At 39.6% G+C, this 17,924-nt stretch overlaps 1 protein-coding gene across 1 annotated transcript in view; it reads right to left on the reverse strand.

The window, feature by feature from the left end:
* The window catches only part of lrrc9 (leucine rich repeat containing 9), a 121,693-nt gene that overhangs the window by 12,484 nt on the left and 91,285 nt on the right, over window positions 1–17,924 (reverse strand). The window contains exons 24-29 of the mRNA XM_063061826.1: window positions 16,793–16,923; window positions 15,921–16,029; window positions 15,071–15,210; window positions 14,327–14,463; window positions 3,058–3,275; window positions 2,081–2,149 (exon numbers count right to left, since the gene is read on the reverse strand). Of these exons, the coding sequence (XP_062917896.1) occupies window positions 2,081–2,149; window positions 3,058–3,275; window positions 14,327–14,463; window positions 15,071–15,210; window positions 15,921–16,029; window positions 16,793–16,923 (804 nt within the window). The remainder of the gene's footprint in view (window positions 1–2,080; window positions 2,150–3,057; window positions 3,276–14,326; window positions 14,464–15,070; window positions 15,211–15,920; window positions 16,030–16,792; window positions 16,924–17,924) is intronic.

The following is a 17,924-nucleotide window of genomic DNA, read 5'->3' on the forward strand; positions in this document are numbered from 1 at the left end:
GGAACCTAATTCCTTTACTTGGTCTCAGTTCAAGGATTGAATCTATTAAAATGAATTTACTGCCCAGACTACTATATCTCTTTCAGACCCTACCAATAGAGATTAACCAAGATCAATTCAATGAATGGAACAAGATGCTATCAAGATATATATGGCAAGGTAAAAGGCCTAGGGTTCGTCTCAAAACTTTGCAAATAGCCAAGGAGAAGGGGGGTTGGGGCCTACCTTCTCTTAGAGATTATTATTTTGCAGCACAGTTGAGAGCTGTGATGTGCTGGTGCAACCTATCATATGATGCTCAATGGAAAAACATTGAGGAGAGGATACTTTCCATCCTCCTACAGGCAATTTTGGCTGATAACAACCTACAAAGTTACCTAAATAATATTGACAACCCGTGGGTGAAATTGACTCTTAAAATGTGGAAAACTATTATAAAAGAATATAAACTAGAGAGAGACATTGCAATTCTTAAATGGTGTGAATATGACTCGGATTTTACACCAAATAAACTAGATGCAAGATTTAAGGACTGGACAGCTAAAGGAATAACAGCTATTTGCAATATAATGAAAGATGGAACACTGTACAGTTTTGAAATGCTCAAAGAGAAACACTTAGTAGAAAAACAAGACTTTCACCGGTATTTACAGATGCGACAGTATGTTAATAGGACAGTTAAAAATATAACCAAGGCAAGTACATGTCTGATAGAGCTGTTTAGAAAAGCATATAATTCAGACAATGGTAGTAAAATCATTTCAAGCATGTATAGGGGTTTGTCAAATCTTAAAACACATTCGACTTCATACATTAAAACAAAATGGGAGAAGGAAGGAGGGATAATAATATCTGAGGAAGGATGGACAATAATATGGAGGTATCAATGGAAGTGTACCAGTTCACAGAAATGGAGGGTTTGGGTGGAAAAACTTGATAAGATATTTTATTACACCCTCTCAGAAATCCCATTATGATAGTAACCTCCCTGTTTGCTGGAGAAATTGTGGAAATCAAAATGCAAACCATTATCATATTTTCTGGGAATGCCCCATTATGAAAGACTATTGGAGTGGGATACACAATGCCCTACAAGACATCTTTAAATGTGAAATACCCTCAGAGAGTAAGATCATATATTTTGGGTATATACCTCAAGAATGGTTGAAAAGAGATAAATATTTAATGAATGTATTGCTGGTGGCTGGTAAAAAGACCCTTACCAGGAAATGGTTATCACAGGAGAGCCCAACTCTAAATGCATGGATGGAAATTACAATGGACATTTACAAAATGGAGAAGATAACAGCAACTGTTACTCATAAGTTGGAACAGTTTTATTCATACTGGAAAAAATAGTTTAACTACATAACACCTCATAGGCCTGATTTCATTCTCACAAGTCAATGAATATGTTGTAAAAAAAAGATCACCCCCTACTATGTACAGAGTTTTCTTCTTTCGATTGTTCTTTCTTTCCTCTCCTTTCTGTAAGTGTATACCTCAGATAAATATTATGTGGAGATTTGTGACAAATATGGTTATATGATATATATGTACAGTATCTGAAATACATCTTATGGAAATGTTTGTTTGATGATGAAACTCAATAAAAGATAAATTTTTTAAAAATTGCTGATCTCCCGGGACTTCCAAGCACAACAGTCTTGAGAGTTTACAGAGTGACAGTTCTGTTTTGAATGCTTGTGAGTGACTGTGAGATTTAGAACATGTAAAAGACATTTGGATAAATACATGGACAAGTGGGGTTTAGAGGGACTTGGGCCAAATGCAGGCAAACGGGACTCGCCTGGTTGGCATGGATGAGTTAGGCCAAGGGGCCTGTTTCCTTGTTGTATTACTCTAGGACTCTATAACGTGAAAAATGAAAAAAGTAACATGAACAATTATTAAATATTATAAAAACTTAAAATACTAACATTTAACTCAACAGTCACTGAAAGGTATTGACTTATTAGTATTCCATTATTGTTTAACACTGTGATTAAATTTGCAATTTTAATCATTCAACAGTCCTAATGTATGTAATGGGTAAAGGACACAATATCATTATACTTACAGGATTCCCAACAACTGAAAGCTCAGTCAAGTTTGAAAGTGAATCAAGTTTTTCCAGTTCACCCATATCCTGTACAAAATAAAAGAACTATATTGAAAATAGTTTTATTGGATATAACAACATGTATTACAAGAATATCTTCAGTAACCATATTGAAAATCTTGTGTTAAAATATAGTTTTCTCACCTTGCTACTAAATGGATCTGTTAAATTACATATACCAGATGAAGAACCAATTAGCATGCACATTTTGTCAGAACAAGTCTATTCCATTCAACACCAGAAAAAATAAGCTGTGAGGCAGCAGCATATCTGACTGTGCCACAGTATCACCACTGTGCATACTTCTCAGATCTGAACACCTCCATTCTTGCAGTCAGGGTAATTCAGTTAGCTGAGTGGGCACTTATCATTTTAATGAAATCCCCAACCATGCGATTTGTTGAATGGATTATTTTCCTCAAATGGCAAAACCATTTCTGGGGAAAAGGTATTGATAGAAAGTCTGAATCTTTAGTTAAAAAGCAACAAACATGTTGCTGAAGGAACTTAGCAAGTCAGGCTGCATTTGTAGAAGGAAATGGATAGCTGATGTTTCAGGTTAAGATTCTTCATCCGGACAGACAGGAGAGTGCCAGTGTAAAAGGTGAGGGGAAGGGGTGGAGCCAGAGTGAGCAAACAACATGTGAGCCCTTTTCTCACCCATATCTTTCAGTCTAGATTAAAGGTCTTAACCCAAAAACATCAACAGTTCATTTCCCTCCATAGATATTGTATGAAACAGAGCTCTCCCTGCATTTTGTGCTTTTTTTTTTGCTCCATATTCCGGTACCTGTAGTCTTTTGTGTCTTCATTTAAAAGAATGTTTTCATGTTCCAGGTTCATGAACAATATAGTCTGCATTCAGTTCAATTTGAGAAACATTTAAAAAAAACATAAGATCAGAAAAAATCAAAACAAACTCAAAAATTCTTCACCTGGATTTTATTTCCACCAAGGAAAAGCCGCTGTAATTTTACCAATCGATACAAGTTGTTGAGGTCTCGCATTCTGTTCTCCTCTAAGTGGAGTTCAACAAGAGAGCTTTGGTCCATGAAGGAATTTTCATGGATGATTTTGACTCTGTTTCGTTCCAGTGATAATTCAGTAAGGTAATAAAGGCGGTCAAGCCCTTCAATCTGACTAATAAAATTACCTATGATGAAAATAATTTAAATACATTAAATTCCAGTAAAAGCATGCATGAATTCTTTCAGATGGAAATTAATTGTTTAAAAATTCTTGAGAAAATAAGAATTGGATTTAGTTAAATAAGTTTTCCAGTTGCTAATTTATACTTGGGAAATTTAGATAATTTTCTCTTTTTTTTGCCTACTGGAACTTGCAGTGACATTGGAATCATAATAAGTCTTCAAAAGAGAACAGGATACATGCCTTCAAATTACAAACTTCAAGTTACAGAAACAGCGATATGCCATATTGTACTGCAGATTACCTTTGGAAGTGAAAGACACAGTTTGCAACATGATTTGATTGCTTGCGTGATGGGATGAGAGAATGGGGAGATCATGACAAATGTGTGTTCCCAGTGGAAGGAGGCTGTACAATGTATCTGGATGGAATAGGTTGGATTTTTGATGATCAATATGGCCTTTATTTCTTATTTTTCCAAGTTTGTTTTAACTTGTGAATATTCTAAAAAGAACTTTAGAAATAACTGAGACTAGGTTTCAAGCAAGATATTCTTAGCTGGTGATTGATTAGACTGCACCTTGAATTCTGCAATTAATTTAGGCATTTAAGCAACAAGTACCAGAGCAGCATGAAGAACTAAAAGTTTACTCTCCATTAAACTATAGATATGGGGAAAATGGAGAAATGCATTTGGAAATGGAGAAATGGAGAAATGAGAAGCTCGGAACCTTAAACAAAGGGCATACACACTTGAGACAGAGAAGAAAATAAAACATACAACAAACAAGAGAAAATTTGCAGATGCTGGAAATCCGAGCAACACACACAAAATGCTGGAGGAACTCAGCAGGCCAGGCAGAATCTATGCAAAAAATAGGAGGGAAGGGTTTTTAAACAAAAGCATTCAAAAATGACCCCTAATTGAAGCATGACTTGCATTTAAAAGAGCAGTCGAAATCACTGTTTCAATGGAAACCTCAGACACAGGTGCAATTGAGCTGCAGTTAGGAAAGAAAGTGAGCGTGAACAAAATTTCAGAGTCTAAACAGAAACAATTGCGCTAACACTGTGGAAGGAACTCACATACACCAAACAATTGAGAATCAAGTTCGCAGATGACACCACGGTGGTTGGTCTGATCAGAGGGGATAACGAGACGGCCTACAGGGCCGAGGTCCAGCACCTGGCTGCGTGGTGTGCCGACAACAATCTGGACCCTAACATCCAGAAGACCAAGGAGATCATTGTACACTTCAGGCATGCTAGGAGTCACACTCACGTCTCCATCTACATCAACGGAACTGTAGTGGAGCAAGTATCAAGCTTCAAATTACTTGGTGTCCACATTTCCGAGGATCTCACCTGGTCCCTGAACTCCTCCATCTTGATCAAAAAGGTGCAACAGTGCCTTTATTTCCTGCGGAGCATGAAGAAAGCTCACCTCTGTCCCAGGATACTGATGGACTTTTACCGCTGTACCATTGAGAGCATACTCACCAACTGCATCTCAGTGTGGTATGGCAATTGTCCCGTATCAGACCGCAAAGCACTCCAGCGTGTGGTGAAAACTGCCCAGCGGATTATCAGCACCCAATTGCCCACCATTGAGAACATCTACCACAAACTCTGCCTGGGCAGGGCGAAAAGCATTATCAGGGATGCATCTCACCCTAACCATGGACTTTTTACTCTCCTCCCATCTGGTAGGCACTACAGGAGCCTCCACTCCCGCACCAGCAGGCACAGGAAGAGCTTTTTCCCTGAGGCTGTGACACTGCTGAACCTCTCATCACAGCGCTAAGCAGTATTGCATCCATATTGTACTGTCTCAGTACTTTTATATTAGTGTGCTGTAGCACTTTTTTTATTCGCAGTTATTTTGTAAATAACACTATTCTTTGCATTTCTGGACAGATGATAAATGCATTTCATTGGCTTTGTATCTGTACTCAGCACAATGGCAATAAAGTTGAATCTAATCTAATCTAATTTAAAAGGTGAAACTTGCATAAAATGTAATAAAGTATGACACATACAAAGAGCATGTTGGGCAGATAAAAATAAATGGACTGCACGGGGAAGAGAAAAGGCTAAAAAATCAAGTTGCAGTTTCAAAAAGAGCACTAATCTGCATGTTGTTGATGAAAAATCTGATAATGATGAGAGCGTCTTAGGACTGGCTAGCCTTGAGATTTACAATGTGAAAATTAACAACAGACAAGCAATATGGCCTACACCAGAAGTGAATGGCAAATTAATTAAAATGGAATTGGACTCTGGCTCAGCTGTTTGTCATCCCACAAAATGAGTTTGAACAGCATTTCAAAGAAACTAAACTGAAGCCTGCAGATATCCAACTAAGAACTTACACTGGAGAAAAGATGACTCCTGAGGGAATGATATCCATAACAATGAAATACAACCAACAAGCCACATTGAGCGTGTATGTATTAAAAACCGAAGAACCAGTATTGTGGGGGTATGTCTGGTTGAGACAAGTACAATTTGATTGGAGATCCATTCACAACTTGCTTGCCACATCCCTGCAATGAAGCCAACTTGAAGCAAATTAGGAGAGAAACTAGATGATTCCACAACTGTCTCCATGCTGTAAACCATGAACCATTGCCCAGCAGAGGACAAATAGGTGATGGTACCTCCCACTGTGCCTCTGGTTGGAAAGTATATTGGACCAAGGATGCACCATGCTGCACATATGAAATGAGAAAGTGATGAAAACAGTGGTCCAATTGCACGCAGCATATCTGAGAAAGCTTCTGATATGTTAATCACGCAGTTACTTACAAAATGCAGCTTGGTTTTAAACTGGAAGAGAGTTCAAGAAGATTCAGGAAAGATAAAAACATTTGGCTTTAGTGAGTAAAAAGAACCAAGATCTACTCTGCATGCATTAAGGTTATTGGATTAACTTCAAGTGGGAGACAAAAAGCTGCTTGCAAAAGTAGATGCAAAGACCAAAGCCCATGGATGAATGGAAGGCTGAAAAGAAAGGAATCAATGGAGCTATGAAAACAAAGGATTTGTCACAGCATGAGGAAACCAAGAAGAGAGTTCAGATTGTAAAGGGAGCAAAAGAGGATTAATAAGAGAATACTCCAGTGAACTAAATGCACCTTCCCAAGATCAAGATACACAAACTAGGAGGGAAGAGAAGGACAGAAAGGAATATAAGCAAGAAAGAGAAAGGTGTAAAAGAGAGAAAGAACATGAAAAAAGTGAAGGATTAGAGTAGATCCAGAGAGGGAAAAGAAGAAAGGTGGTTACCACTATCAGACTCACTTCCTGCAGACTCAGAGTCAACTTCTACAACCACTACGGAGAAGGCCCTAGAACCTGAGATTGTTTTCACAGCCAACAGTCTCACCTGCCAAGTAGAGGCATTCCGTCATCAGGAAAGATATTATCCCACAAGAGCAAGAAATTCTCCACTATGATTAAATCTTTTGGCCTAAATGTAATAATTTAAAATTTACTATGCTGTGGATGTCTGTATATAGTAGTTGTATTATATAGTATACTCTGTGTACAGTTGAGACACATTCTCTATTGAGCTAGTTTATAGCCAAGCATGGAGGAGTGTTGTTTATTTAATATTTAAGTAACATTTGAGTAATCTTGATTATATATAGTTTAAGTATTCTTGTTCTTTAAATAATTCATTAAGGATTATATGTATAAATACGTGAATTGTATATGTACCACACTACCATGTGATATGTGCATGCCTCGCTTAAAGTTAGACAAGCATTTCGGACTCTCTTGTCTTCCTTTGAATTAGCTTAATGCTTTGAAGTTACAAAACATAACAAAATTTTTATCGTTGCGTGGTGGAGAGTATACTTACTGATTGCACCACAGCCTGGTATGGAAACAGTAATGCCTTTGAACAGAAAATCCTACAAAAGGTAGTGTATACAGCCCAGTCCATCACAGGTAAAGCCCTCCCCACCACTAAGGAGCTCTAAATGAAGCACTGTCGCAAGAAAGCAGCATCCATCATCAAGGACCCCCACCACTTAGGTCATGCTCTCTTCTTGCTGCTGCAATCATGAAGGTGGTACAGGAACATCAGGACTCTCACCACCAGGTTCAGGAACAGTTATTACTCCTCAGTCATCAGGCTCTTGAACCACAGGGGATAACATCACTCAACTTCACTTGCCCCATCACTGAACAGTTTCCACAGATTTGTGCTTCTCTATTATCATTTCCCTGACATGCCTTGAACGCTCTTGTCTTCATTTTGGTCTGGTCCGTTGGAAATCTACCATATTGTTGGACCTTACAGATAGAGGGTGTATTTATTCCTATTAATTCATTTAAAACAGGTGATCCTCCAATTTTCAACATCAATAAATTGATTGAGTTGTTAAGGTATTGAACCTGAGGAAAGTTAGTGTAATAATTAAAAAGGGTATGAATACTTTATCAACTTCACAATTTTGAATACTTTATCAACCTCACAATTTTGATTTTTAGTAAACCGTCGACAGGTTTTAGAATTTTTCTTTTGTTTTGACATGATACACAATAGATTAGCTCAAAAATACTGCTTCAATATTTTAAATTTATAAAATGAGACAGGAACATGTGGAAATAGTTGTGGGGGGGTTGAATACTTTGTCAAGGCACTGTATATGGTGACAAATATGTACTTTGATAATAAATTTACTTTGAAGTTTTACTTGGATTTTGGACCTTTTTCTGTCATTTTCTCTTCCCATGTGAAGGTATTACATCACATAAAGAACTGTTACTTGTTGCAGAAGTCTTGTTTCAGTCCAAGGACTCACCACTTAAGATCAGCATATTACAATGGAGCAAGCTAATGTTAGTGGAGATGGAAAGGGCAAGCACATATTTACAATTTAGGTCAGCAGCATGTGCAGAAGCTCACATTTGCAATGAGTTCTGGCTTAATATTTATTTATGTAGCACGTTTCATGTAGAAAAGTGTCCCAAGACTCCAAAGAAGATTCTCACTTAAAAAAAACATTAGAACACTTCATCAAATAATTAAGTTTTAACAGGAAATCCAAAGAAGCAGTTCTGTATAGGGAAGAAATCCAGGAGCCAGGGCATAAAGGCTACTGAATGACAGCAGTGGTAAGATGACTAGATGTGCTAGAAATGGCAACAGAAACATTTGTAATTCCATTGACTTGAAACTGTCTGAGCTGCTGAGTATCATCGACATTTTATTTCACTAAACCATTTCCCACGTGTCTAAAAATAATGGAAACAGCAGAATGGTAGCGTTGAGGTTAGCGCAATGACTTTACAGCATCAACAATCACCAAATATGGTTTGATTCCCACCACTGTCTGTAAGGAGTTTGTACATTCTCCCTGTGAACACGTAGGTTTGTCCTGGATATCCAGTTTCTTCCCACATTCTAAAGATGCATGGTTAGGGTTAGTAAGTTTTAGGCATGGTATGTTGGGCCAGAAGCATGGCAACACTTGTGGGCTGCTTCCAGCACAGTCCTTGCTGACTAGATTTGACACAAATGATGCATTTTATTGTATGTTTTGATGTACATGGGGCTGATCTTTAACTTGAAGCTGTTGAAGTGCTTAATCCAAAGATAAAAATAGAACATAGAATAGTACAGCACAGTACAGGCCCTTCGGCCCACAATGTTGTGCCAACCCTCAAACCCTGCCTCCCATATAAGCCCCCACCTTAGATTCCTCCATATACCTGTCCAGTAGTCTCTTAAACTTCACTAGTGTATCTGCCTCCACCACTGACTCAGGCAGTGCATTCCATGCACCAACCACTCTCTGAGTAAAAAACCTTCCTCTAATATCCCCCTTGAACTTCCCACCCCTTACCTTAAAGCCATGTCCTCTTGTATTGAGCAGTGGTGCCCTGGGGAAGAGGCGCTGGCTATCCACTCTATCTATTCCTCTTATTATCTTGTACACCTCTATCATGTCTCCTCTCATCCTCCTTCTCTCCAAAGAGTAAAGCCCTAGCTCCCTTAATCTCTGATCATAATGCATAATTTCTAAACCAGGCAGCATCCTGGTAAATCTCCTCTGTACCCTTTCCAATGCTTCCACATCCTTCCTATAGTGAGGTGACCAGAACTGGACACAGTACTCCAAGTGTGGCCTAACCAGAGTTTTATACAGCTGCATCATTACATCGTGACTCTTAAACTCTATCCCTCGACTTATGAAAGCTAACACCCCATAAGCTTTCTTAACTGCCCTATCCACCTGTGAGGCAACTTTCAGGGATCTGTGGACATGTACCCCGAGATCCCTCTGCTCCTCCACACTACCAAGTATCCTGCCATTTACTTTGTACTCTGCCTTGGAGTTTGTCCTTCCAAAGTGTACCACCTCACACTTCTACGGGTTGAACTCCATCTGCCACTTCTCAGCCACTTCTGCATCCTATCAATGTCTCTCTGCAATCTTTGACAATCCTCTACACTATCTACAACACCACCAACCTTTGTGTCATCTGCAAACTTGCCAACCCACCCTTCTACCCCCACATCCAGGTCGTTAATAAAAATCACGAAAAGTAGAGGTCCCAGAACAGATCCTTGTGGGACACCACAAGTCACAATCCTCCAATCTTAATGTACTCCCTCCACCACCACCCTCTGCCTTCTGCAGGCAAGCCAATTCTGAATCCACCTGGCCAAACTTCCCTGGATCCCATGCCTTCTAACTTTCTGAATAAGCCTACCTTGTGGAACCTTATCAAATGCCTTACTAAAATCCATATAGATGACATCCACTGCACTACCCTCATCTATATGCCTGGTCACCTCCTCAAAGAACTCTATCAGGCTTGTTAGACACGATCTGCCCTTCACAAAGCCATGCTGACTGTCCCTGATCACACCATGATTCTCTAAATACCTATAGATCCTATCTCTAAGAACCTTTTCCAACAGCTTTCCCACCACAGACGTAAGGCTCACTGGTCTATAATTACCCGGACTATCCCTACTACCTTTTTTGAACAAGGGAACAACATTCGCCTCCCTCCAATCCTCCGGTACCATTCCCATGGACAATGAGGACATAAAGATCCTAGCCAGAGGCTCAGCAATCTCTTCTCTCTCCTCATGGAGCAGCCTGGGGAATATTCCATCAGGCCCCGGGGACTTATCTGTCCTAATGTATTTTAACAACTCCAACACCTCCTCTCCCTTAACATCAACATGCTCCAGAACATCAACCTCACTCATATTGTCCTCACCATCATCAAGTTCCCTCTCATTAGTGAATACCGAAGAGAAGTATTCATTGAGGACCTCGCTCACTTCCACAGCCTCCAGGCACATCTTCCCACCTTTATCTCTAATCGGTCCTACCTTCACTCCTGTCATCCTTTTCTTCTTCACATAACTGAAGAATGCCTCGGGGTTTTCCTTTACCCTACTCGCCAAGGCCTTCTCATGCCCCCTTCTTGCTCTTCTCAGCCCCTTCTTAAGCTCCTTTCTTGCTACCCTATATTCCTCAATAGACCCATCTGATCCTTGCTTCCTAAACCTCATGTATGCTGCCTTCTTCCACCTGACTAGATTTTCCACCTCACTTGTCACCCATGGTTCCTTCACCCTACTATTCTTTATCTTCCTCACCAGGACAAATTTATCCCTTACATCCCGCAAGAGATCTCGAAACATCAACCACATGTCCATAGTACATTTCCCTGCAAAAACATCATCCCAATTCACACCTGCAAGATCTAGCCTTATAGCCTCATAATTTGCCTTTCCCCAATTAAAAATTTTCCTGTCCTCTTTGATTCTATACTTTTCCATGATAATTATAAAGGCCAGGGAGCCGTGGTCACTGTCCCCCAGATGCTCACCCACTGAGAGATCTGTGACCTGACCTGGTTCATTACCTAGTACTAGATCTAGTATGGCATTCCCCCTGGTCGGCCTGTCCACATACTGTGACAGGAATCCATCCTGGACACACTTAACAAATTCTGCCCCATCTAAACCCTTGGAACTAATCAGGTGCCAATCAATATTAGGGAAGTTAAAGTCACCCATCATAACAACCCTGTTATTTTTGTATCTTTCCAAAATCTGCCTCCCAATCTGCTCCTCTGTATCTCTGCTGCTACCAGGGGGCCTATAGAATACCCCCAGTAGAGTAACTGCTCCCTTCCTGTTCCTGACTTCCACCCATATTGACTCAAAAGAGGATCCTGCTACATTACCCACCCTTTCTGTAGCTGTAATAGTACTCCCCTTTTTCTGCCCTCTCTATCCCTTTTAAAGCACTGAAATCCAGGACCATTGAGAATCCATTCCTGCCCTGGTGCCAGCCAAGTCTCTGTAATGGCCACTACATCATAATTCCATGTATGTATCCAAGCTCTCAGTTCATCACCCTTGTTCCTGATGCTTCTTGCATTGAGGTGCACATATTTCAGCCCTTCTACCTTACTGTCTTTACACCGTTTATTCTGCTTCTCTTTCCTCAAAGCCTCTCTATATGTTAGATCTGGCTTTACTCCATGCACTTCTTTCACTGCTCTATCGCTCTGGGTCCCATCCCCCTCACAAACTAGTTTAAACCCTCCCGAACCATGCTAGCAAACCTACCTGCAAGGATATTGCTCCTCCTCGAGTTCAGGTGCAACCCATCCACTCTGTACAGGTCCCACCTTCCCCAGAAGAGATCCCAATGATCTAAAAATCTAAAACCCTGCTCCCTGCACCAACTCTTCAGCCACGCATTCAACTGCCATCTCCTCCAATTCTTACCATCTCTGTCACGTAGCACTGGCAGCAAACCTGAGAACGTCACCCTTGAGGTCCTGTTCTTCAGCCTTCTGCCTAATTCCGGAAACTCACCCTTCAGGACCTCATCCCTCTTCCTGCCTATGTCGTTGGTCCCAACATGTATCACGACTTCTGGTTGCTTTCCCTCTCGTACCAGGATGTCGTGCACCCGGTCAGAGACATCCCGGACCCTGGCACCCGGGAGGCAACAAACCATGCGGGTGTCCTTCTCACGTCCACAAAATTTCCTGTCTGCTCCCCTGACTATAGAGTCTCCAATGACGACAGCTCTCCTCTTCTCCATCCCACCCTTCTGCACCACAGGGTCAGACTCAGTGCCGGAGGCCCTGTCACCATGGCTCACACCTGGTCAGTCGTCCCCGCCAACAGTATCCAGGATGGTAAACTTATTATTCAGGGGGATGGCTACAGGGGTGCTCTGCACTACCTGTCTGCTCACCTTCACTTTCCCCCCTCTGATTGTCACCCAACGACCTGCTTCTGACAGCCTAGGTGTGACTACCTCCCTGTAGCTCTCATCTATGACTGCCTCATTCTCCCTTATGAGTCGAAGGTCATCCAGCTGCTGCTCCAGATTCCTTACACGGTCTTCCAGATCGCCCAGCCGTATGTACTTCTGGCAGATGTGACTCTGCGGGAGAGGAGCGTTCCCCCAAGACTGCCACATCTCACATGAGAGGCACATCACTGTCTCAGGAGACATTGTAAAAACTAACTGCGAGCTAGCCTCTTCTCGTCGAAGCCTCTCGAGTCAAAGCCTCAAAGCTCCACTCCTTCACTGGATCGATCACTCACTCACTGGCCACTTTCCACAGGCCGCTTCACTTGAGCTATCCCTCTATTTATCTGTTTGAGCTTTTCAAAATGTTTGGTCACCTGACCTCGACTGCCCAATCAGCTGCTTTCTGCTGAGTCTGAGCTATTCAAATCTTGATTGTCTAATCAACGGCTTTCTGCTGATCTATTCAAATCTTGATTGACTTGATTGCACAGACCAACTGCCAAAACTGCCAGAATCTCTCGAGTCAAAGCCTCAAAGCTCCACTCCTTCACTGGCCCACTCACGCACTGGCCGCTTTCCACTGGCTAAAATCATTTCTCAAGTTGGAATTCAGCACACTGGAACTCAGGGGCATGAAATATCATCTGGATTTTATGGTCAGCAATAAGGTGATTGAACAGACGTGGCCTCAAAGAAAGATCTCCACAAGAGACAGCTAATTTTATAGTGCAGATGTACACTTTTCTGAAGCTGGTCTTGATTGATTTACAGAATAATTTGGCATTTTCTGGTTTTGTTTTAGATTTCCAACATCCTACGTATGTAGTTTTGATTTGGTAGATTTAAGTATTTGTTAGGTGCTGCTTGACAGTGCTTAATAATTTTCACCCCTTAATTTAATTCATGTTAGAATAGGAATTCACTATTCTGTAGTTGTATTGATGTTGCAGTACTTCCAAGTCTAATTTATATCAGAATAATTACTGACACACTTTCCAATAAAAGTGATCAAGCTTACATTCCTTAAAACAAATATCTTGGTGAGCACAGTAATTGTCCATGGAGACTTGACTCTTGCTTCACAACAATCATACTCAAAACATCAGTAAAGTTAAGTAGAGGTATGGTTCACTGGACTTCTTCATCTTGATATAGCCCTGAGTTTTCCTGGAGTATTCCAGTTGAGTGTATTTATTTTCTGTCAGTAAGAAAGGCAGAGCTGAAGAAAGTATTCAAAAGAAAAAGAAAAAGAAAGGTTTGTTCTCATTTGATGTTGTAAAGTCTGGGGAATCACTCTGGGGTAGAAATATCTCAATGACCTCTTAGTGGAGTGACTGTGAGAGGCCAGATGGAAGATCCATAAGTAAAGTCAGTTTGAGGAATTTGAGTCTCCCAAGCACTTTAAACTTATACGAGACCACAACTGTCTAATACCAGAATTAAAATGAAGGTAAAGCAACATAGGCTAAAGTTTAAGCCTCAAATCTAACATACGAGACTAAGCAATGAATTAGAATATAGGGTCAGGATGAACCAAGATCCTGTCCATTGCCAATGTACTAGACATCTTATGGGATCATGTTAGTCAGAGAATATATATACAGCTAATTTTATAGTGTAGATGTACACGTATTTGTGATATATATAAAATTACAAATATATTACAACAAAGGAACTGTTTCATATCTTGTCTGAGAAATACTGAAGTAATACGACTGTTTTCACTGGCACTTACCTTCTAAATGCAATACCCTCAAATTTATCAGTCTACTCAACTGTAGTTGAGCCAGGCTAGAAATTCCGTTGTAGCCTAAATGAAGTACTTCTAAGCTTTCCATAACTGGAGGAAGGCTCATGTAATCCATATCTCTGCTGTTAAAAAGAGGGTACATTGCTTAGTTATGCAGTAAAATAAAATGTAATCAGTAATTAAAATATAATCAATCGCTGTCGTTCATTTCTGGAGTGAGGGGGTCAGGGACTGTATTGTTGCTGTTGCTTTTCTGTGGGGGAGGGGTTGGGCACTTGGTGCTATTGTTTCTGTTTTTTTTCTGCAGGGAGGGAAAGCAAGGGACTTGATACTGTTGTCACTGTTTTTTCTGCGTGGAAGGGGGTAGGGGATTTTGGGGTTTGTGAGTTCTGTTTCTTTTTCCTGGGGGGGGGGAGCCAATGTCTTGTCTTTTGACAACTCCCATGGTAATTTTGTATTTCATGGCTATCTGGAGAAGACAAGTATCAGAGTTGTATTGTACATATATACTTTGACAATAAAATGAACCTCTGAACTTTTCATTTGTAATCAATAACAAGAAATCATGACTGTATTAAAATATTGTTTTTAATGAAAGCATCCCGCAATTTACTGAATTGCACATTTGAAGAATGAAACTGAAAAGCAACTTAATTATATGAACTACCTTTCAGGCTTTGATATGTAATAACTGCATTTAATCTTGTACTAACAGTATCTTTCTTATACCTGTTTGCTCTGGAAATTCCTGACTGTCCATAGCCACTGGAAGATACTTTTTGCTGAAGAAGCTGTCTGTTGGTCAAGTGAATTTGTGGCTTTTGTCTTGGGAAAATGGTTTCAATGTGATTGTGGTTTAAATACAGTACCTTAAATACATGAAAAGGAATAAATTTATTTTAGCATTACATTTACAGAAGAATCAAATCCATTAATATTTATAAATGGGACAAAAGTGGATGTTCAAGAAGTCTTGATTTTTTTTCCTGCTAGATTGTTAGCTGAGTGTTCCAGTACAGGGATCCCTGGAGGAACAGCTTCTTGACAAGTCCTTGAACCGCAGGATCACAAGAATCCTACAGCCAACTAAAAACAAAGAACATTTTTAAAAATGACTTCATGGATTCTTAAGAAATTCAAGCTGAATCCTTACTGAGAACAAGATAATTTGGTTTTCGAAGAGTGAATACACAGCCATTGACCTAAACCCAGATTATTATTTTGCCTGTTCCAACAATATTGCTTCTGCAAGAAGGATGGTCCACTGTACATTTTAATTTCCCAGATCATAAAATTCTGGTGATCTTGCTACCAGACAGAACAAGAGTAACATTATATTTTAGGCACTGAGGACCACTTGAATGAATTGTTGAGGTAACTACCAAACTGGTTGCAGCAAAGATAACTACACAAAAGAACATGGAGCAATTTGTTTGACTTCTGTAAATAGTTGTACAGATAATAACATCTGACAGTAAGAGATAGAAAATGGCTTTGCAGTATTTTTAAAAAGCATTTTTATTCATAACATATTCGGGTACTGGGGGATAAAAAGGTGAAGCTGTATCAAGATACTCACTCTGACATGAGGAAGATAGATAAGGCCACTGAAAGATGTGAGGTTATTGTGCTCTAAATTAATTTTTTGCAAGCGCCCATATATCTCTGGAGGTACAAGATCTACAGATCTGGTAAGGAATATAAAAAAAGACAACTTACTTTAAATAACATTACCTATTTTCAGGTTTATTATTAAATTATAATTTAATTTTTAATTTATTTTAAAAATATTGTTGAGTTATATAGAAATTACCCAATCATTACACAGGCATTTCGTACTTTGCATGGCCAATTTTTCTAATCCAATGGACTCCCAGAAATGTGGAATCTGTGGAGACCATTCAGCCCCCTCAGCCTGTTACATAGATAGGTGATTGACTACTATAGTTGTGTATCTGAAATAATCTTCCTAATCTGCAGTGTCCAAAACTTTACACAGCATTCCAGGAGATATCTAATCAGGTTTTGAACAGCTGCAGCCAATAATGCAGATCCAAACCATCAGGATTTTCAAACAATCAGATAGCAAAATATTGGAGTTTACTGTACTTTAAAATTGCAACACTTAAGGAAAAATAACATATCATCTCCTCATGGCAGAAATAAATTGAAAACTTCCAATCATAATTCATAATAGAGAGTAAAACATCAACTGATCATATAATTTGAATTGTGAAAAATCTTAATCATTTCAATAGTTTTATGCTGGTGCAGTTGCAAACTCTACAAACTTAAAACTTTATACTAATAAGAACTTGACTTGAAAAGGCAAATACCATATTAGAGATATTGTTGTCTGATTACAAGGACTATATCAAGAAGATAAAAGAATCACATTATATTTATTTTGACACACAGCTTCATTGTTTGCACCAAGTCTTCATATATTACCGGACTGAAGATTCAGGCATATCCAGCTTTAAAAGCTCTGAGAAGTTAGAATGTCCAAGTCTCTCAGTAATCATTTCAGAAGTGAGTCTACCTCCAAACAAATCTCTTGCGTTATCAATTTCCGATGGCTCCTACAAACAAATACAAAATAGGACAAGTTCTTCTATATAGCTATATTTTTGTATACAGAAGAATTCTGAAATATACATTCCTGCAATAACTTATATGAATTAAAATATAATAAACTAATTTAATGTGCAATATTCTAGAAACTTAATGAAACCAATTAAACTCATAGTTACATTTTCAAATTCAACCGATTCTCTCAGATAGCCAACATTCCCTTTATTGAGATATTTTACTTATTTAAAATGAAATAACCTGCCACTATGAGGTCAAGCTGGGACTATCTTTATCCCTTATGATTTTCCATCTTCTGCCTCCTGCGTTACAGAGGTCAGCCCAAACCAGTAGAGATCCAATTGACTGTTCTGGAACTCTGCGAGTTCCCATCAAATGTAAATAGATTTAAGGAACTTGGAGAAACCATATCTCCAGCCTTGACCTTTGCTTTCATGCCAGTCCCATGACAAGCCCAGCCTGGACCCCTGTTGCCCAAAGATGAGAAATTGAGAGGAGGGTTGCAAGAAACGTGTAAAGGAAAAGGATAGAGGGGAAATGGAGAAAGGGAAAGGGGGATGGGGAGGGTATTCTAGAAAAATAGGGGTACCAGGAAATTCGGAGGATGAAGGACTGGGGTTACCAACAGCAATGCACATTATTTATATGTGATATTGGCTATACAAAATAACATTACAATAGGATGTCTTACATGGGCAGTTGACTGATAGGCCCTAGCTTCACACGTTTAGCCGGATGGCTTCAGGATAGTTCAAAACAATGACTCAGTATATGCAATAAGTATTGAGTTTCTTTGGCTTGCCTTCTAAATCAATCAAAGCTTATCCTGAAGTGAAGCTCCCAGTAGAATAAGCCAAGTCCATGACCATAATCCTTTTCAATGATGATCATCCCACAGGCCGTGTCTCTTACATTTCCTGAACAATGTTTACAAACTTAAATTTCCCCTATGCCCCATCCCCTGCAGTAATCTAAACAATACTCTCCAGAT

Source organism: Mobula hypostoma, chromosome 1 (assembly GCF_963921235.1).
Source record: "Mobula hypostoma chromosome 1, sMobHyp1.1, whole genome shotgun sequence".
Lineage (NCBI taxonomy): Eukaryota > Metazoa > Chordata > Chondrichthyes > Myliobatiformes > Myliobatidae > Mobula > Mobula hypostoma.